This window comes from Poeciliopsis prolifica, unplaced genomic scaffold (genome assembly GCF_027474105.1).
Source record: "Poeciliopsis prolifica strain line A6 unplaced genomic scaffold, Auburn_PproV2 SCAFFOLD049, whole genome shotgun sequence".
Taxonomy (NCBI): domain Eukaryota; kingdom Metazoa; phylum Chordata; class Actinopteri; order Cyprinodontiformes; family Poeciliidae; genus Poeciliopsis; species Poeciliopsis prolifica.
The window spans coordinates 292,024-312,500 of NW_026562424.1; the positions used below are offsets into that span (position 1 = coordinate 292,024).

Consider the following 20,477-nt stretch of genomic DNA (forward strand, 5'->3'; position numbering starts at 1 on the left):
CTCCATATTGTCTCCGTCCCGTCTCTGTCCCGTCTCCATCTCATCTCTGTCCTGTCTCCGTCCCGTCTCGGGTGTTCAGGACTTGGGATTTTATTTCAAGACCACGACTTTGAAATCATCACTAAATTGCCAGCATGTTGTCCAGTTTATATCTGAGCATCTTTGTTTTCACTGGATGCGAAACATACAGATTCAAATCAAAGCAATAACCTGACTTACTAATTAGAAGTTTCCGCCGTCAGCCATCGCAGGCGGCGCTCTGAGACATGTGCAATGTTTCCTCTGAGCGGCAGATCTCTGTCCAATCATCAGCAATAGAAATCTGCTGCATGAATCATCAGACATGGCGACGTGTAAACTCCGCAGCGCTTCGCTTTCACAGACGGTGGGCTACATCTAACTTTTGTCGTCACTTAGAAAAGAAGCTCAAAGAAAGGATGGCTCTGTGAAGTGATGCTAGCACTGCTAAAGCTAGCTGGAGACCAAGAGAGAGACACGGTCGCCTTGTGCTTGGTTGCTTCTTGCTCATTGGTCAGGGTCCATAGTCGAGTGTTTAGCATTAGTGCATTGCATTCATTACTGTTTAATGCAGCAGACAGTAGTGGTTTCTGCTCAGGGCGTCATCTTGTTAGGGATGGCAGGAGACCTCCACGATCCGGGGCGCTGGCCTGGATCTCGGGTTGGCAGGTCTGGACTACAACACGATGGAGTTCAGTGTCTGTCACTAATTTAAATCAGGAAATCAGCAACATTTTCATCAAATTCTCTTTCTGCTAAATAATTGAATAAATATCAGAGATGAGTTCATCTCACGGTTTCAAAATGTATGGAACTTTAGAAATCTGGATTGTGGATGCTACAATTAGCATTAGCCGGTACATGTTAGCCATGAGGACGAGACGCTCTGACAGGCGGCTCTCTGGGCCAGATGACTGATCTAATGTAATCACGTCAGCATAATTAGATAATAACCCACAGATGACAGGGTGTGTGTGGTGTGTGTGTGTGTGTGTGTGTGTGTGTGTGCATGTGTGTGTGTGTGTGTGTGTGTGTGTGTGTGTGTGCGTGTGTGCATGTGTGTAGGTGTGTGTTTGTGTGTGTGTGTGTGTGCATGTGTGTGTGTGTGTGTGTGTGTGTGTGTGTGTGCGTGTGTGCATGTGTGTAGGTGTGTGTTTGTGTGTGTGTGTGTGTGCATGTGTGTGTGTGTGTGTAGGTGTGTGTGTGTGTGTGTGTGTGCATGTGTGTGTGTGTGTATGCGCGCATGTGCGTGTGTGCATGTGTGTGTGTGTAGGTGTGTGTGTGTGTGTGCATGTGCGTGTGTGCATGTGTGTGTGTGTGTGTGTGTAGGTGTGTGTGTGTGTGTGTGCATGTGTGTGTGTGTCTGTCTGATAAAGCCATAGAGACATGGCGTCCCTGTTTGTGGATGTGATGGACAGAGCTGCAGAGTTCTGCTCCATCACCTGTAATTACCCTCATAGTGAGAAGCTGTAATGTCCTCTAACACCCAGACGGACGCCTCGTCTCCTCTGGGTCTCCGTGTTCAGTCCAGTCACCTCGTCAATCAGGCTGTTTCCCTCCTTCAGTCCCGTCGACCCGGTTCTACTGGAACCAGAACTTCTGCTCCACCTCCAGCTGCTGTGGTTCTGACCCAAACCAGCCTGTTCCCCTCCTGGCCTGTGGGGGCGCTGCACCAAGAACCACTGCAGGAAACGACACTAAAACCTCTGAAGACACTGAGAGCAACTTCCTGTTTCACCAGATGAAACAAGATGGCGGCGTCAGAGTTTAGTGATTTCTCTTTAGTGTTTGGCTGAAGACCAGGAGCCATTTCTGCTGCTAACGCTAGGCTAGCATGTTAGCTTTGGTTGTATTTACCCAGAATGCCCTGCACTGTAGTCCACTTCCTGCTTTTGGAGCGCTCTCCCGAGTCCAGTTCTCGTCTCAAAATCCTCTCTGCCATTTGGACTTCTATATTTAATCGAGAACCAGAAAATATTTAGACTTCTTAGCTCTCAATAACTGATGAAAACCTGCGTGAGGCAGAGCCCAGCAGCAGCAGCTTTCCTCCCGGTGAGCCCTCAGCATCACAGAGGCTTTCTGCCATGGCCGTGCTCACCCTCTGCCTGTGCTGCTGCAGGTGTACTACCCGGTCCGCCACCACCTGGTGCAGCACATGATCAGCGCCATGCAGCGGCTGGGCTTCACGCCCAGCGTCACCATAGAGCAGAGGAAGCTGGCCGTGGACCTGGCTGAGGTCGTCATCAAGTGGGAGCTGCAGAGGATCAAAGAACAGCAGGTGAATATTTAAATCCACAGCTTCTGACCTGCAGGCAGCGCCGCAGAGGCGCCAACTGACTGAATTATTCAGTTTTTCTGCAGAATAAGAGAAAAGTGATGAAGGTTTGATTAGCCGTCATCCTGCCTGTTTGAGTCCCGTCTGCTGCTTCATCTGTTTCCTGATTTGATCAAACAAACACAAAATAATAAGAATCATAAAATCAGACAAAGCATCAGCTATGCCCTGTCGACCTCTGACCCTTCGCTGACCCTTCCCGCTCTCTTTGGTCCGGCAGCCGGAGTCCGAGTCCGAAGTTACTGCCGGCGAGGGAACCAGCGGCGGTGCTGTGAAGAGAGGCCTGTCTCTGGAACCGGCCGGTACCGGGCAGGACGTCAAGCGGTTCCGGACCGCAGCCGGCGCCGGATCCACGGTCCGTTCAGTTTCATTTGTCATTTGTGTTTGATGGGCTCCAGAAGCAGTTTGGATGCCCTGGATCTGCTCTGCCTAGATCATGTGTCAAACTCCTGGCCTGGGGCCAAATCTGGCCCGCCGTAGCTTTTCATGTGGCCCTCTAGACTCCAAATTAAATCTGCAATTCTCTCTAATTTTTCACAAAATCGCAAAAAATCAACAAATTTTGAGATTTTACTGAAGTTCTTTTCTCAAAATCGGCCAAAACCATCGCCTTGCAGTGACTGCTGCCGCAGCCGTAATTGATGTCAAACTTTATTCTAAGATCCATGAAGAAAAAATCACATTGATCATCACACAAAAGTCCTTTCAAATAGTTCTATATTAGCGTCACAAAATCCCTGGTTTTGATTGGAAACAACCGGCTCTTGAGGAACATTCAGATTTTTGATATACCTGGCCGAGAAGATCCAGTGGATCCAGTGGATCTCCATGTTGTACATCTTGTGAGCCGTGTGTGTGTGTGTGTGTGTGTGTGTGTGTGTGTGTGTGTGTGTTCAGGTGTTTGGTCGCAGCCAGTCCATGCCAGGAACTGAGACCATGCTCAGCAAACCCGTGGAGAAGCAACACACCGACACTGTGGTCAACTTCCTGATCAGGATCGCCTGCCAGGTGAGAACAGAACCAAACCGTCACAGCATTTCTGATCATTGTTGCCTTTAGTTTGGTTTGGTGTCGATTGGTCGTCCTCTCTGCTCTGTACGTTATGAGCTCGTTATGAAGCATCATGTTTGTCGTGGCTTGTTCCTGAGAGCCGCATCTTTCCATTAGACAATAATAATAGCAACAATAATAATAGTAATTCCCCGCCAGGTGAACGACTCCACCAACGTGGCCGGGTCTCCAGGGGAGCTGCTGTCCCGCCGCTGCGTTAATCTAATGAAGACGGCCCTGAGGCCAGACATGTGGCCGCGCGCCGAGCTCAAGCTGCAGTGGTTCGACAAGCTGCTGATGACCGTGGTAAGATGGCCGCCGCCATCACACTGGCGGTCTGTCCTGCTGCATCCAGCTGTGCTCCTCTCTGCGTCCATCGGTTCAGTATTTTTATTGCAGTGATGGGCAGGGGAACCACTGGGTGTGTGGCACGTTCCCCAAACTGTGTCGACGCTGTAATTTGGTGCTTTTCACCGATGCCTCTGATTCGTGTCTGTCAGGAGCAGCCAGCCCAGGCCAACATCTCTAACATTTGCACGGGTCTGGAGATCCTGTGCTTCCTGCTGACTGTGCTGCAGTCGCCGGCCATCTTGGCCCACTTCAAGCCTCTGCAGCGGGGCATCGCCGCATGCATGACCTGCGGCAACACCAAGATCCTGCGGGCCGTCCACTCCCTGCTGTCCCGCCTCATGAGCATCTTCCCCACTGAGCCCAGTGAGTTCCTCGTTTCTCTGAACGTTTCCCGGCTGGACAAACCAAACTCAAATCAGATTCAGGAGCAGCGACGCCACAGAGCGTCTGGCTTGATGTGGAGCTCCAGGAAAACGCAACTAGGCAACATTTCTTGTCTTAAGAAGAGCTAACCCTTAATCTCTTAATTTTTCCCTAATTATAAAAACAAAGCATCATTTGACATCTGGAGAATCGGACGCGTTTGTGTTTCACTTCCTGTCTCACTTCCTGTTTTCTTCCTGTCTCCTTCAGGCACGTCCAGCGTTGCCTCCAAGTACGAAGAGTTGGAGTCTCTCTACGCCGCTGTGGGGAAAGTCATCTACGAAGGGTTGACCAACTACGAGAAGGCAACCAGCAACACCAACCCCACCCAGCTGTTTGGTAGCTATCTTCATCCTCCTCTTCCTCTTCATCCTCCTCTTCTTCATCCTGTTCCTCCTCTCCTCTTCATCATCCTGTTCCTCCTCTTCCTCTTCATCCTGTTCCTCCTCTTCCTCTTCATCCTCCTCTTCATCCTCCTGTTCCTCCTCTTCCTCTTCATCATCCTCTTCTTCATCCTGTTCCTCCTCTTCCTCTTCATCATCCTCTTCTTCATCCTGTTCCTCCTCTTCCTCTTCATCCTCCTCTTCTTCATCCTGTTCCTCCTCTTCCTCTTCATCCTCCTCTTCATCATCCTGTTCCTCCTCTTCCTCTTCATCATCCTCTTCTTCATCCTGTTCCTCCTCTTCCTCTTCATCATCCTCTTCTTCATCCTGTTCCTCCTCTTCCTCTTCATCATCCTCTTCTTCATCCTGTTCCTCTTCCTCTCCTCTTCCTCCTCTTCATCATCCTGTTCCTCCTCTTCCTCTTCATCCTCCTCTTCTTCATCCTGTTCCTCCTCTTCCTCTTCCTCCTCCTCTTCCTCCCAGGAACTCTGATGATCTTGAAGTCGGCCTGCAGCTACAACGCCAGCTACATCGACCGCCTCATCTCCGTCTTCATGCGATCGCTGCAGAAGATGGTGCGGGAACACCTGAGCCCCCAGCAGGCCAACCCGGGGGTCACCGAGGCCAGCACAGGTACGTCAGGGGTCAGAGGTCAGCCCAGGGGTCACCGAGGCCAGCACAATAGGTCACAGTTTGTTTGCGGGGTTCGCCCTGAGTGTTCAGGAGGAAAAGATGGAGAGACGGTAGGTAGTGAAGCTGCTGCTGACCTCTGACCCCACCCACAGTGACCAGTGAGCTGGTGATGCTCAGCCTGGATCTGGTGAAGACTCGGCTGTCGGTGATGAGCATGGAGATGAGGAAGAACTTCATCCAGGTCATCCTCACGTCTCTGATCGAGAAGTCGGCCGACCCCAAGATCCTTCGCGCCGTGGTGAAGATCGTAGAGGAGTGGGTGAAGAACAACTCGCCCATGGCTGCCAACCAGGTGGGGGTTCGCCACTCCTCTACCGCCGCGACTTCCTGCTTCCGTCTCTCCGCTTCCTGACGTCTGTCTGCTTCCTGCCAGATGCCCAACCTGCGGGAGAAATCCGTCCTGCTGGTGAAGATGATGACCTACATAGAGAAACGTTTTCCGGACGAGCTGGAACTCAACGCTCACTTCCTGGACCTGGTCAACTACGTCTACAGGTGACCTGTGACCTGCAGAGGTCAACTCAGCTGCTGCCCCCTGTGGGGTTTTATTTAGGCTCATCAGAGTAGAGGGGCTCTGACCTCAGAGTCGCAGGAACATTGGGTTGTAGTGATTCCAACATGGTGAATGTGAGCAGGGTGTGAATACGTTGGAAATCTGGTAGATGTTTAGTCATCAATAAATCAATCAATGAGTTAATCAGTAATAATCTCCAGATCAGCTCCATTCTATTGATGATCACATTTTCTCACGTTGTTAGATGGATTCTTCATTTATTTTCTGATTTAGGAAGGAATTGAATTGTTGATCTGCATCTTTTAAAGTTTTTCTAATGTATAAAAACAAACTTTAGTTTGTTTCCAAATAAATGCAGAATGTGATTATTGATCGTGAAACTGAACCGATAGCCGTTTGGACTGTCCTGATGACGCAGCGTCCGTGTTTCTCCAGAGACGAGAGCCTGTCAGGAAGTGACATCACGTCCAAGCTGGAGCCGGCCTTCCTGTCGGGCCTGCGCTGCAGCCAGCCGGCCATCCGGGCCAAGTTCTTTGAGGTTTTCGACGCGTCCATGAAGCGGCGCGTCTACGAGCGACTGCTCTACATCTGCTGCTCCCAGAACTGGGAGGCCATGGGCGGCCACTTCTGGACCAAGCAGTGCATCGAGGTGAGCACCAGCTCTGGTTCCGGCTCCTGTTCTGGCCGGTTCCGGCTCCGGCTCCGGTTCCGGTTCCAGCTCCTGTTCCGGCTCCGGTTCCGGCTCCGGCTCCGGTTCCGGTTCCAGCTCCTGTTCCGGCTCCGGTTCCGGCTCTGGTTCCGGCTCCAGTTCCGGCTTCGGCTCCGGTTCCAGCTCTGGTTCCGGCTCCTGTTCTGGTTCCGGCTCCAGTTTCTGGTTCCGGCTCCGGTTCCAGCTCTGGTTCCGGCTCCGGTTCCAGCTCTGGTTCCGGCTCCGGCTCCGGTTCCAGCTCTGGTTCCGGCTCCAGTTCCGGCTCTGGTTCCGGCTCCAGTTCCGGCTCCAGCTCTGGTTCCGGCTCCGGTTCCAGCTCTGGTTCCGGCTCCGGTTCCAGCTCTGGTTCCGGCTCCGGCTCCGGTTCCAGCTCTGGTTCCGGCTCCGGTTCCGGCTCTGGTTCCGGCTCCAGTTCCGGCTCCGGTTCCGGCTCCAACTCTGGTTCCGGCTCCGGTTCCGGCTCCTGTTCTGGTTCCGGCTCCAGTTCTGGTTCCGGCTCCAGTTCCGGCTCTGGTTCCGGCTCCAGTTCCGGCTCCGGCTCCGGTTCCAGCTCTGGTTCCGGCTCCGGTTCCGGCTCCTGTTCTGGTTCCGGCTCCAGTTCCGGCTTCGGCTCCGGTTCCAGCTCTGGTTCCGGCTCCGGTTCCAGCTCTGGTTCCGGCTCCGGTTCCGGCTCTGGTTCCGGCTCCAGTTCCGGCTCCGGTTCCGGCTCCAACTCTGGTTCCGGCTCCGGTTCCGGCTCCGGCTCCGGTTCCGGCTCTGGTTCCGGCTCTGGTTCCGGCTCCAGTTCCGGCTCCGGCTCCGGTTCCAGCTCTGGTTCCGGCTCCGGTTCCAGCTCTGGTTCCGGCTCTGGTTCCGGCTCCGGTTCCAGCTCTGGTTCCGGCTCTGGTTCCGGCTCCAGTTCCGGCTCCGGCTCCGGTTCCGGCTCTGGTTCCGGCTCTGGTTCCGGCTCCAGTTCCGGCTCCGGCTCCAGTTCCGGCTCCGGCTCCGGTTCCAGCTCTGGTTCCGGCTCCGGTTCCAGCTCTGGTTCCGGCTCTGGTTCCGGCTCCGGTTCCAGCTCTGGTTCCGGCTCCGGTTCCAGCTCTGGTTCCGGCTCTGGTTCCGGCTCCAGTTCCGGCTCCGGTTCCGGTTCCAGCTCTGGTTCCGGCTCTGGTTCCGGCTCCAGTTCCGGCTTCGGCTCCGGTTCCAGCTCTGGTTCCGGCTCCGGCTCCGGTTCCGGCTCTGGTTCCGGCTCCAGTTCCGGCTTCGGCTCCGGTTCCAGCTCTGGTTCCGGCTCCAGTTCTGGTTCCGGCTCTGGTTCCGGCTCCGGCTCCGGTTCCAGCTCTGGTTCCGGCTCCGGTTCCAGCTCTGGTTCCGGCTCTGGTTCCGGCTCTGGTTCCGGCTCCGGTTCCGGCTTCGGCTCCGGTTCCAGCTCTGGTTCCGGCTCCAGTTCCGGCTCCGGTTCCGGCTCTGGTTCCAGCTCTGGCTCCGGCTCTGGTTCCGGCTCCGGTTCCGGTTCCAGCTCTGGTTCCGGCTCTGGTTCCGGCTCCAGTTCCGGCTTCGGCTCCGGTTCCAGCTCTGGTTCCGGCTCCAGTTCCGGCTCCGGCTCCGGTTCCAGCTCTGGTTCCGGCTCCAGTTCTGACCGAGTTCTGGTTGTGACAGTTGCTGCTGGCGGTGTGTGAGCGTCACACGGTGATCGGCACCAGCTGCCAGGGCTCCATGCTGCCCTCCATCACCAACGTCATCAACCTGGCCGACAGCCACGACCGCGCCGCCTTCGCCATGGCAACCCACGTAAAGCAGGAGCCTCGTGAGCGGGAGGCCAGCGAGACCAAGGAGGAGGTGACCCGTTGACCTTTAACTCCAGAGAGCCGCGCCTCGGCCGGTCGGGACGCGGCTCCTAACTTCTCCTCCCCGCAGGACGTGGAGATCGATATCGAGCTGGCGCCCGGCGACCAGTCGGCGCTGCCGAAGACGAAGGAGCAGGCGGAGCGAGACACGGGGAACCAGCTGCACATGCTCACCAACCGCCATGACAAGTTCCTGGACTCGCTGCGCGAGGTCAAGGTAGCGGCGGAGCCAAACGCCCCCAACTGCGGCGCTGCGGTGCCATTCAGCACAAAACTTTATCCTGCTAATCACAAAATCTCTCCAGAGACAAACGCAGTTATAATTCGCCTAAATTCCAGTTTTATGATCGAAGGAAACGCAGAAACCCAGATGCTGCTGAATGCTGCTCCACCGGGCCCATCATTATCACTCTGGTTCTGGTTCTGATCGGTGACTGTGTGCTGTTGCAGACCGGCACCCTGCTGAACGCTCTGGTCCAGCTGTGCCACATCTCCACTCCGCTGGCTGAACGGACCATGGTGCAGCTGTTCCCCCGACTCTGGAAGATCCTGTCCGACCGCCAGCAGCATGTGAGTTTCCAGCTAAACTTTTAAATAGGCCACACATTTTTACCGTTACGTTTCTAAATGGTCTAACTAATAAAAGCATAAAGGAAAAAGAAACTTCCCATGAATATCATAGAGCACCTCATTAAGCGTTGCATGCTCTAATATTAGAGATAAAATAAATGTTGTACAAGCTGCACCGGATTTTATGCCGCAGGTGTCCTGCATTGAGACATTTACTCAGAAAGACATTACACTTGAGGATTTTTAACTTTTAATTTAAAAGATAATATAAATATTATTGCAAATGTTTTATATTTGAATCTAACATAGCTGCCTTTAAATAAACACATATTAGAAACACAAATTACGTTCCAATGTTGGAAGAGTGAACCTTTCCGAGCGCACCACTGAACCTGAGCCGAGGCGCTGCGCCATCACACTGTACGCTGCGCCATCACACTGTACGCTGCGCCATCACACTGTACGCTGCGCCATCACACTGAACGCTGCGCCATCACTGGATGCTGAGCCATCACATTGCACGTTGCGCCATCACACTGCGCTATCACACTGCACGCTGGGCTATCACACTGCGCGCTGCGCCATCACACTGCATGCTGCGCCATCACACTGCATGCTGCGCCATCACACTGCGCTATCACACTGCGCGCTGCGCCATCACACTGCGCTATCACACTGCACGCTGGGCCATCACACTGCGCGCTGCGCCATCACACTGCATGCTGCGCCATCACACTGCATGCTGCGCCATCACACTGCGCGCTGCGCTATCACACTGCATGCTGCGCCATCACACTGCGCGCTGCGCCATCACACTGCGCTATAACACTGCACGCTGCGCTATCACACTGCATGCTGCGCCATCACACTGCGCTATCACACTGCACGCTGGGCCATCACACTGCGCTATCACACTGCGCGCTGCGCTATCACACTGCATGCTGCGCCATCACACTGCGCGCTGCGCTATCACACTGCATGCTGCGCTATCACACTGCATGCTGCGCCATCACACTGCGCTATCACACTGCACGCTGGGCCATCACACTGCGCGCTGCGCCATCACACTGCATGCTGCGCCATCACACTGCATGCTGCGCCATCACACTGCGCGCTGCGCCATCACACTGCGCTATCACACTGCACGCTGCGCCATCACACTGCGCTATCACACTGCACGCTGGGCCATCACACTGCGCTATCACACTGCGCGCTGCGCTATCACACTGCATGCTGCGCCATCACACTGCGCCATCACACTGCGCGCTGCGCTATCACACTGCATGCTGCGCTATCACACTGCGTGCTGCGCCATCACACTGCGCTATCACACTGCACGCTGGGCCATCACACTGCGCTATCACACTGCGCGCTGCGCTATCACACTGCATGCTGCGCCATCACACTGCGCGCTGCGCCATCACACTGCGCGCTGCGCCATCACACTGCGCGCTGCGCCATCACACTGCGCGCTGCGCCATCACACTGCGCGCTGCGCCATCACACTGCGCGCTGCGCCATCACACTGCGCTATCACACTGCACGCTGCGCCATCACACTGCGCGCTGCGCTGCACCATCACACTGCATGCTGCGCCATCACACTGCGCTATCACACTGCACCTGCGCCATAACGCTGCGCCATCACGCTGTTCTGTGTTTTTTTTGCTTTCTTTTTTGCAAATTATTGTAAATAAATAAAGTTCATCTTAGCCTCCCTGTGGTCCTAGGAGGTTGTGAGATTCGCAGGTTCAGGTGACGATTCTGAGTCATCCAGAGCAAAAGGAGGTGAAGCAACAATGTTTCCTTGATTTCTACTCTTTTGGCAACGTTTCGACTAGATTTAACTGTTTCACCTGCAGTCTTAGCGTGACATTCAGGAAACACGAGGCAGATGTCACGGTCGGCCCGTCGGGTGACCCGTCAGCTCTTCAGTTCAGAACTTGAACTGCGCTCACGGTAAAAAGCTCAGGTGGGGGTAAGGTGGTTTTTAGCTAGCACCACTGCATAGCTTACAGAAAGAGCTGCTGACCAATAACATTTAGGTTTAAGGCAGACTTGACCCCCCACAGACTCACACAGATGTGAAAATATCTTGACACAAAATACCTCCTTGCTTATCCACAATGTTAATAACAAAGACGATCATAAAACAATCCAGTTACTATTTCTTTTTTATTTAAAGGAAAATCTCCAGGTTTGCACAGCGCCTCTGGATTTACTGCTCATTGAATTGTGGCACAATTTCATTGGACCTCTGCAAACTACTGATCAGTTTGATGGTCTCCTGGTGCAGCCAGTATGAAAACAACCATGCATCAGCTGCACCGTATTAAAGGGCCCAGCGCTGCAGAACTTACCGTATTTCACTTTCACTGCATTAAGTCTTTTCAACAACTTCAGGTTTATTCATAAATGCAGTTTTAAGTCTTAAAATCTTTTCTGTATTTGAATGTCTTGTTTTGTCAAAAAATAAACAATTTCTTTTTTTTATATAATTTTGAAGGATAAAACGTCCAAATATTTTGCAAAAATAAACTGATGTGGGTGTTTCAGCCCTGACCAGGTCAAACATTAAAAATGTTTCTATCAAAAACTGAGTCAGAACAGTTTACTAAGTAAAAGTGTAATAAAAATTTTATTTTTCAAATCTAAGCCAGAGATTTAGTTTTTATACATTTATTTTCATATTTGTGTTTGTGAAACATCTTGAGCTGCTCAGATAAACTGAACTTTATCCATTTCTGAATATAAAACAGAAAATGTTTAGTATTTTGTCTGAAGCTGATTCTGTTGCTCTGAGAGGAAATCACTGCGTCTCTGTCGCAAAGGAACAAGAGAATCAATAAAACTCCTGGTTCAGTTTGATAGAATTAACCTTTAATCAGAGATATTGATCGTCTGATGGGCCAGATGAGCTGGAGGCAGGAAGGGTTGAAATGATCAGCTGTGCAGTTTGTTGCTCCAGCTGTGTGTAACTCCAGGAATGTTTCAGTTTCCAGAAAGTGAAGCCTCCTTTCTTCATGCTTGAATGTGCTCACCTTGATGCTAAGTGATTAGCCTCTCCAGCAGCTGCTTGTTTACGCTGGTCGCCAACATGTTGCATGGCTGCAGGACGGCGCAGAGAGCATCTGCTCGTCACGACACCTTGGTGTGATTAAAAGCGGCATTAATCTGCAGCAGAGGGAATTCTGTTCATGACTGACATCACAAAGTGTCAGACATGATTCCTACCTGCAGAATCGCCTCAGGTTAACTTTTCCTCCGCACAGTTTGTTCAGGTTGTGGAGAAACGCTCAGGAAAGCAGTAAATTATTTCTGCAGCGATGAATTCCTGGCTTCGTCTGTCATTTCTGGAAGCCTGCATGATGTTGCATCCTGAAAACACAACAAAACGTCGTTATCGACATTATTTATTAATATTATGCAGCTGCTAGTGTGGCGCATGATAGTGTGTGTGTGTGTGTGTGTGTGTGTGTGTGTGTGTGTGTGTGTGTGTGTGTGTGTGTGTGTGTGTGTGTGTGTGTGTGTGTGTGTGTGTGTGTGTGTGTGTGTGTGTGTGTGTGTGTGTGTCAGGCCTTGTCGGGAGAGATGAGCCCCTTCCTGTGCAGCGGCAGCCACCAGGCGCAGCGGGACTGCCAGCCCAGCGCGCTGCACTGCTTCGTGGAGGCCATGTCCCAGTGCGTGCCCCCCATCCCCATCCGGCCCTGCGTGCTCAAATACCTGGGCAAGACGCACAACCTGTGGCTGCGCTCCACCCTCATGCTGGAGCAGCAGGCCTTTGAGAAGGGCCTCAGCCTACACAGCAAGCCCAAGCAGAGCGCCGACTACTACGAGCAGGAGAGCATTACGCCGCCTCAGCAGGTAGGCTGGTGCCAACCTCTGTGCCAGAAGTTGGTTCTGGTTTTGTTCGGTGCTGGGCTCACGGCTCTGCTCTCTGCAGGAGATCCTGGACTCTCTGGCGGAGCTTTACTCGCTGCTGCAGGAGGAGGACATGTGGGCCGGGCTCTGGCAGAAGAGATGCAAGTTTCCTGAGACGGCGACGGCCATCGCCTACGAACAGCACGGCTTCTTTGAGCAGGTCAGGAACACGGAGTCCGGTTAGTCCAGTTAGTCCGGTTAGTCCGGTTAGTCCGGGTTTTCAGCTGGAGATGAGCAGGATGAGCTTTGAGCTCTGGTATGAAATCCTGTCTGGATGATTAAAGCTTCCTGGTCATCTATCAGAGAGGATCCATCTCTAAGGCTTTGTTCAGATTTATTTCTACATCTGGATGAGGATCAGATTATTTTCTGTGAAGATCGGAATCGGATCAACTGATCCCGACCCAAACAGTCGGATTTGGCTGCGGTGTGAAACAATTCCTGGAATGATTCGAGTACCTTGATTATAAAAATGCGCCTGCCTCGAAGCTTTGTTCATTTATTATTCAGCAGCGTGTTAGAGCCGGGTCGTTTCCTGCATTGCATGCAGCTCTGACTTCCTCTGAGTTGTTGACGAAAGCCAAGTGTTGTCATCATAACGTCCAGTCTTCAGGTTCAGCCAGCAGGGATTTAATTGATCGGTGATAATACCTGGGTTCTCATGGTTTGGGGACCAATCAGCGTCCTTAAAAAAGCGTCGAGGCGGAGCGTCGAGGCGGAGCGTCGAGGCGGAGCGTCGTGGCGGAGCGTCGAGGCGGAGGCGCCGTAAACATCTGGTTTTGCTGCCCAGGTCTTACTAACGTCCCCTGGTCCATTTCCTCCCAGCTTATGTTCATTTGACCCCTATGACCCCCAACACCAGGCCACATTTCTGTTTTCTCAAACCCAAAGCTTGACAGGTTTGGGCCAAGATCAGAGTTCATCTATTAAACTGAGTGGAGATGAAAACCAAAAGCTGGATCATTTCTATAAGCGTATTGTGAGTCTGCCTCTGTATTATTAAACTGAATATAATTTTAGATTTTTTATAGCTTTTCTTCAGGTTAACTTAGAAACTGAGACCTTATTGTTAGTTAGTTTTCTAAACTACAGAAAAGTATGAAAAGTTATGAAAAGTTGGGACTGATATTGATTTGTGATAGTAATGCTGGTGTTGTGCCAGATTTGCCAATATTATATTTTATAATTTTTTCATCTGATTACGCGATTGTCAGAATAATTGATCGATTACTTGATCACTATCATATTCATTTCCAACAGCACGAGTGTGAACGCAGCCTGAACTTTTCTCCATTTTGCTGCAGCCTGGCGCTAACGCAGCCAGCTAACCTTAGCGTGGTGCATTCACTGAGCTGTAAAGCATGGGATTTCAGAGTTTTCTGGCCTGGCAGACTATCCGCTGGTTTCTCTGGATTAATCGTGCGATTTCTGGATTTTCCTGGCAATCCTTTCAGTAGATGTTGTTTGTTTTGTTGTTGCCTCCATGTTGCGCAGGCCCAGGAGAGCTACGAGAAGGCCATGGAGAAGGCCAGGAAGGAGCATGAACGCAGCAACGTGTCTCCGGCCATCTTCCCTGAGTACCAGCTGTGGGAGGATCACTGGATCCGGTAACGTCTCTGCCTGCAGCTGTTCAGACGCGCCTCAGGAAGTATTCACACCCGGAAGTTTGAGAAACCGGCTTTAAGAACAAACATTTAATGACAAACTGATTTCTGCAGAATCGTAATTCCAAAATCAATATTTTGTAGAAATAATTTTTTGTGAAAAGTGTGCTGATGAAAGGGGTTGGGGTTGCTGAAGGCGCCGTCATGAGCCTCTCTGTGGCCAGCAGGATTTAAATGGAGGCAGCAGTTTAACTGGTTCTAATGTTGGTTTCTGTGCAGCTGCTCCAAGGAGCTGAACCAGTGGGAGCCGCTGACCGAGTACGGCCAGTCCAAAGGCCACTGCAACCCCTACCTGGTGCTGGAATGTGCCTGGAGGGTCTCCAACTGGAGCGCCATGAAGGAGGCGCTGGTCCAGGTGAGCAGCAGGCTCCTGAGGGAAACCCTGAGGATGAGGGCAGATGCCCCTCGTCCAGGTTGCAGCAGCTGCAAGCCGATTGCTTTTTCAGTGGAGGAGCAGGAAGCCGCCGCCGCTCGGACTGGACCATCAGAGAGGCCTGCGGCCGACGGCGGAGCAGCGACGCTCTGGCTGATCGCTGTGATCACAGGCGCATCCTCACCTGAGCTTACCTGAAACAGGAAGAGCTTTGTGCTCAGATATCTTCAGCATTTTGTAATTGATTTTGTGGGAAAGTGAGAAACAAACCGAAATGAAGCTCAGCTGTGATTCTGGCCCGACGTTCAGGTCAGGACCTGCTGGTGGTTCTGGAGGGACGGGTCCGTTTCTGTAGCACTCCATTTTGCTTCGTTGGGTTTTGCTCGGCCGTTTTTCTGAACGGCTTGGTTAACACGTGTGACCTCTGACCCCAGGTGGAGCTGAGCTGCCCCAAGGAGATGGCCTGGAAGGTGAACATGCACCGCGGCTACCTGGCCATCTGCAACCCGGAGGAGCAGCAGCTCAACTTCATCGAGAGGCTGGTGGAGATGGCCTCCAGCCTGGCCATACGGGAGTGGAGGCGGCTGCCGCACATCGTGTCCCACGTCCACACGCCGCTGCTGCAGGTCAGGGGTCACCCGGAGGTCAGGCCGCAGCACCAAGCAGCTCTGACAACCTCCATCTTCTTCTTGTATGGAAACAAAGAGAGCAGCTTCCTGTTTGTGCTCTGGGTGGGGGTAACTACGGGGTACAGGGTGTGTAATTACCCTCCTGCCATCAGATACTGTGTGATTAAGTAGCTGCAGCAGAATCACATTTCCATGATGGATGGAGGCGATGAGTGAAGGTCAGCCTGGTCCGGTCCGGTTTCTGTCAGAACCAGGACCGGACTGATGGGAGCTTCTGTTATTTCCCTCCATCCTTTCTTCTGTTTCTCACTCCCAGCCATGGAGGACTTCTCTCCCCTCACTATCAGTTCCAGGGCTGGGCTAATATTGACTGTTGATATGATGTGTGATCGATTAGCGATCGTTCATCTGTTCAGTGATTCATCCATTAAGTCATTCATTCATTGAGTCATCTGCTGTGAGCCAGTCAGAGAAAGGATGACTCCCCCCATCCCTCATGCTGCAGGATCACAGAATATAGCCTGGGGATCCGGCCGCTAACGTCGCCTGCCGCTAACGTCGCCTGCCGCTCAGCCGCTAACTTTGCTGGTTGCTTGCAGGCGGCGCAGCAGATCATCGAGCTGCAGGAAGCGGCGCAGATCAATGCCGGGCTGCAGCCCAGCAACCTGGGCCGCAACACCAGCCTGCACGACATGAAGACGGTGGTGAAGACGTGGAGGAACCGGCTGCCCATCGTCTCTGACGACCTGTCCCACTGGAGCAGCATCTTCATGTGGCGGCAGCACCACTACCAGGGTGAGGGGGATTGTTACTGTCGCTGACTGTGTGTTAGCATGTTAGCTTGCACCACAAACATCTGTATTTAAAACAGGCTTCTTTCAGGACGCCTCTGACTGAACCACGTGTATTTATCGCTAAGCTGCTCACAGGAACTGATTTTAATCACATTTTTAAATTTATTGATATTTATTGCTACTCTTATAGAACAATAACTGCAAAATATGGTTTGTTTTTGTTTAATGTTATTGGAATTTATTAAAACAAAGATTGAGAATTTTTTTGCGATAAATTGCCTCGGAGCAGCCGCTCTCCTTCGCTTTGCATGGTAACATAGACACTCGCTGAGAGATGGCTGACTTTAAAAGGCTGGAAGAGATCAGGCCAACACACATAGAAACGATGCATTCAAGGACCGCAGGTCTCTGAGACATGGTGCGTTCAGGGACCAAGGGTCTAGAGCGTCTTCTTGACTGCCGTGTCTCTGCAGCCATAGTGACGGCGTACGAGACGAACACGCAGCACGACCCCAACAACAACAACGCCATGCTGGGCGTCCACGCCTCGGCGTCCGCCATCATCCAGTACGGGAAGATCGCCAGGAAGCAGGTACGGCCAGTGGCGCAAAAAGTAGGTATGCACTGTATGCAATGCATAGGGGCACTGCACTAGCGGTCGCCAAAACGATGTGGGGAAATGTTTCTAGTTCAGCATTTTCTGTATGTAAGTGTTTGAGCATGAAATGATACATGTTCAGGTAGCTTGGGCACACGTGGTGTGGTAGTGGTGCTGACAACATGGAGCTAAAGATGGGGCTGCAGAAAACAAACTCTGGGGAGAATAAGGAAGAAGGATAAAGATGTTGGCGGGATAAAGAAAAGCTTTTCAAAGTGGTTGAAGGATGATAGGTAAGTAATGTTAGTGTATCAACGGAGGGTTGTAAATATCCAGGTCTGCTAAAGCTAGCCTGAACTGACAGGTGACTGTTGCCACTCGTCCCATAAACTACAGGATCATCTCGTATTTGACTGTTGTTGTTGTGTCCCGTATTGATCCGATACCGGGCGCAGTTAGCCTTTCGCCCTCAGTGGAAACTCAGATGAGGATCCAGAGGCTGAACCGGACCAGTTCGGACCGGACCTCCACCCCTTCAGAACCGCTTTACGACCCTTTGGGCTATTGTCGGGTTTCCTTTGGGAACATTTTACCCAGAAACCCAAGATGATCTGAACAGGAAGTGGAGCCAGTGCACCAACGATGAACTTCCTGCCTGAATCGCATCCTGAACATAGAAGAGTTCCTGTTCAGAGGAAGAATAAGGCTATAAAACTAAAACGTCTCCTACTCCAAATAATACAGGAACTGCTTGATTCTCAGCACTCGTTTCCCAGGGGAAGCTTATTAACGACACACCGTCTCTAATAAATACCATCAGTATAAACTGATACCATGTTTTCTCTCTGACTCTGGATTTAAACTCCATGTAGTAGACAGTGACTGCTTCCAATGCTCTACTGAACCCCAGTTCAAAGCATTTGCTCTGTCCCTTTAAGCGCTTCCTGTTGTGGGCTGATAACTTCCTGTCTTCTGAAACCTCAGGGTCTGGTGAACGTGGCTCTGGACATCCTCAGCCGGATCCACACCATCCCCACCGTTCCCATCGTCGACTGCTTCCAGAAGATCCGGCAGCAGGTCAAATGCTACCTGCAGCTAGCCGGAGTCATGGGCAAGAACGAATGCATGCAGGTAACGCTAGTGCAGCGAATGCAGGTAACGCTAGTGCAGCGAATGCAGGTAACGCTAGTGCAGTGAATGCAGGTAACCCTAGTGCAGCGAATGCAGGTAACCCTAGTGCAGTGAATGCAGGTAACCCTAGTGCAGTGAATGCAGGTAACGCTAGTGCAGCGAATGCAGGTAACCCTAGTGCAGTGAATGCAGGTAACCCTAGTGCAGTGAATGCAGGTAACGCTAGTGCAGTGAATGCAGGTAACCCTAGTGCAGCGAATGCAGGTAACGCTAGTGCAGCGAATGCAGGTAACCCTAGTGCAGTGAATGCAGGTAACCCTAGTGCAGTGAATGCAGGTAACCCTAGTGCAGCGAATGCAGGTAACCCTAGTGCAGCGAATGCAGGTAACCCTAGTGCAGCGAATGCAGGTAACGCTAGTGCAGCGAATGCAGGTAACGCTAGTGCAGCGAATGCAGGTAACGCTAGTGCAGCGAATGCAGGTAACGCTAGTGCAGTGAATGCAGGTAACCCTAGTGCAGTGAATGCAGGTAACCCTAGTGCAGCGAATGCAGGTAACCCTAGTGCAGCGAATGCAGGTAACCCTAGTTCAGCGAATGCAGGTAACGCTAGTGCAGCGAATGCAGGTCACTCTAGTGCAGTGAATGCAGGTAACCCTAGTGCAGCGAATGCAGGTAACGCTAGTGCAGCGAATGCAGGTAACCCTAGTGCAGCGAATGCAGGTAACCCTAGTGCAGCGAATGCAGGTAACGCTAGTGCAGCGAATGCAGGTCACTCTAGTGCAGTGAATGCAGGTAACCCTAGTGCAGTGAATGCAGGTAACCCTAGTGCAGTGAATGCAGGTAACCCTAGTGCAGTGAATGCAGGTAACCCTAGTGCAGCGAATGCAGGTAACGCTAGTGCAGTGAATGCAGGTAACCCTAGTGCAGTGAATGCAGGTAACCCTAGTGCAGTGAATGCAGGTAACCCTAGTGCAGCGAATGCAGGTAACCCTAGTGCAGCGAATGCAGGTAACCCTAGTGCAGCGAATGCAGGTAACCCTAGTGCAGTGAATGCAGGTAACCCTAGTGCAGTGAATGCAGGTAACCCTAGTGCAGTGAATGCAGGTAACCCTAGTGCAGTGAATGCAGGTAACGCTAGTGCAGCGGCTCCAGCTCTGTCATGAGGTGTCACTACTCTTGAACGTAATTATGACTGATCAAAATGACTTTGTTTGGTATCTGAATTAAGAATTGCATGCAAAGCCCCTTGTGCTTCCTCTTAACTGTCCAAACAGTTGCCTGCACTTAATACTCCAAAAATACTTCAAGGTAGTGAATTGCAGCAGGATGAGAGTTGAGGATGAGAATTTCATTAGCTTGAAGACAGCTGCAAAATCTCCAGAGCTTTTCCTATTTATTCTCTGCTGGGACACAGATTGCATCTAAAAGACTTTAGAGCAGAAAGAGCTGCTGTTTGTGGCGAACAAGCTGAAATAATAATTTCATTTTTTCTGAAATTTCAAAATTCTCCCTAAATCGGGGACATTTTGACGAGATGAATTATTGCAGATATCAGTAGCGTGAGTCTGACCAGTCAGAGTATCAACTCAAGACGTCTGAAACAGAAAAGCTGTGGAGATTGAAAAATGTTCCAGATATCTCATCTGCAGATGTTTTAAAAGGATTTTGTGGGATAGTTTGCTGAGTCATTATTCCAGGATATCTGCAGTTTAATTTGGACCAGTCAAATCTCATCTCTGCTATATAAAAACACATTTAAGAAATCAATTTAATTTGAATTATGACCAGTCAGAATAAATAGTGAAATGTCTCAAATTTACTTTATAGCTAGTTTGTAACTGAAATCTGTTTCAGATGGTCAGTAATTCAGTGCAGATGCCTCCAAACAGCTGGATGATAAATCTGCAATTAGAGAAATTTGAATGAAGCAGTCTGAGGGGTCCGGACTGTCCAGCAGCTGATTTAATGTGAAACTGCCTGCCGTAGGGGTGGCAGCAGGTCGTAGCAGAGACGCGTCAGCGCGGCGGCTGCTGTTGAGCTGCACAGCGCCTGATTAATGGCCTCGCCGCGAGTCATTAGCAGAGCCAGCAGACATCGTTCCCTCTGCATCTCCTCCTGCGCCGCGCCTCGTTTGTCACGCCGCCGCATGGAGACACCTAATCAGAGACGCTCCGTGATGGAAGTGCAGCTTCCTGTCCGCCTTCAACGAACAGAGCTGCTCTGCTCTTATCTGCAGAGCAATAATCAGAGTCTCTCTGCTTCTGCTCTCAGGGCCTGGAGGTGATCGAGTCGACCAACCTCAAGTATTTCACCAAGGAGATGACGGCCGAGTTCTACGCCCTCAAGGGCATGTTCCTGGCACAGATCAACAAGTACGCTTACTTCCTGTTTCCACAGTTCGATGCTCCTCAGCTAACCTGTTAGCTTTCAGCTGAGCAGCAGCTTGGCTCCGCCCACTAGCCGTGTTCTTGAAGTTCTCTGTGTCCATGTTTGAAC

General features: G+C 51.6%; 1 protein-coding gene across 1 annotated transcript in view; it reads left to right on the plus strand.

Moving 5' to 3' along the window:
• The window catches only part of trrap (transformation/transcription domain-associated protein), a 59,246-nt gene that overhangs the window by 29,004 nt on the left and 9,765 nt on the right, over positions 1-20,477 (plus strand). Inside the window, 22 exon segments of the mRNA XM_055057790.1 lie at positions 2,138-2,296; positions 2,574-2,708; positions 3,251-3,361; positions 3,563-3,709; positions 3,904-4,117; positions 4,388-4,516; positions 5,044-5,193; positions 5,346-5,545; positions 5,627-5,748; positions 6,203-6,416; positions 8,115-8,294; positions 8,373-8,519; positions 8,753-8,872; positions 12,448-12,735; positions 12,815-12,952; positions 14,287-14,399; positions 14,676-14,811; positions 15,264-15,455; positions 16,058-16,253; positions 16,726-16,844; positions 17,835-17,981; positions 20,253-20,353. Of these exon segments, the coding sequence (XP_054913765.1) occupies positions 2,138-2,296; positions 2,574-2,708; positions 3,251-3,361; positions 3,563-3,709; positions 3,904-4,117; positions 4,388-4,516; positions 5,044-5,193; positions 5,346-5,545; positions 5,627-5,748; positions 6,203-6,416; positions 8,115-8,294; positions 8,373-8,519; positions 8,753-8,872; positions 12,448-12,735; positions 12,815-12,952; positions 14,287-14,399; positions 14,676-14,811; positions 15,264-15,455; positions 16,058-16,253; positions 16,726-16,844; positions 17,835-17,981; positions 20,253-20,353 (3,458 nt within the window).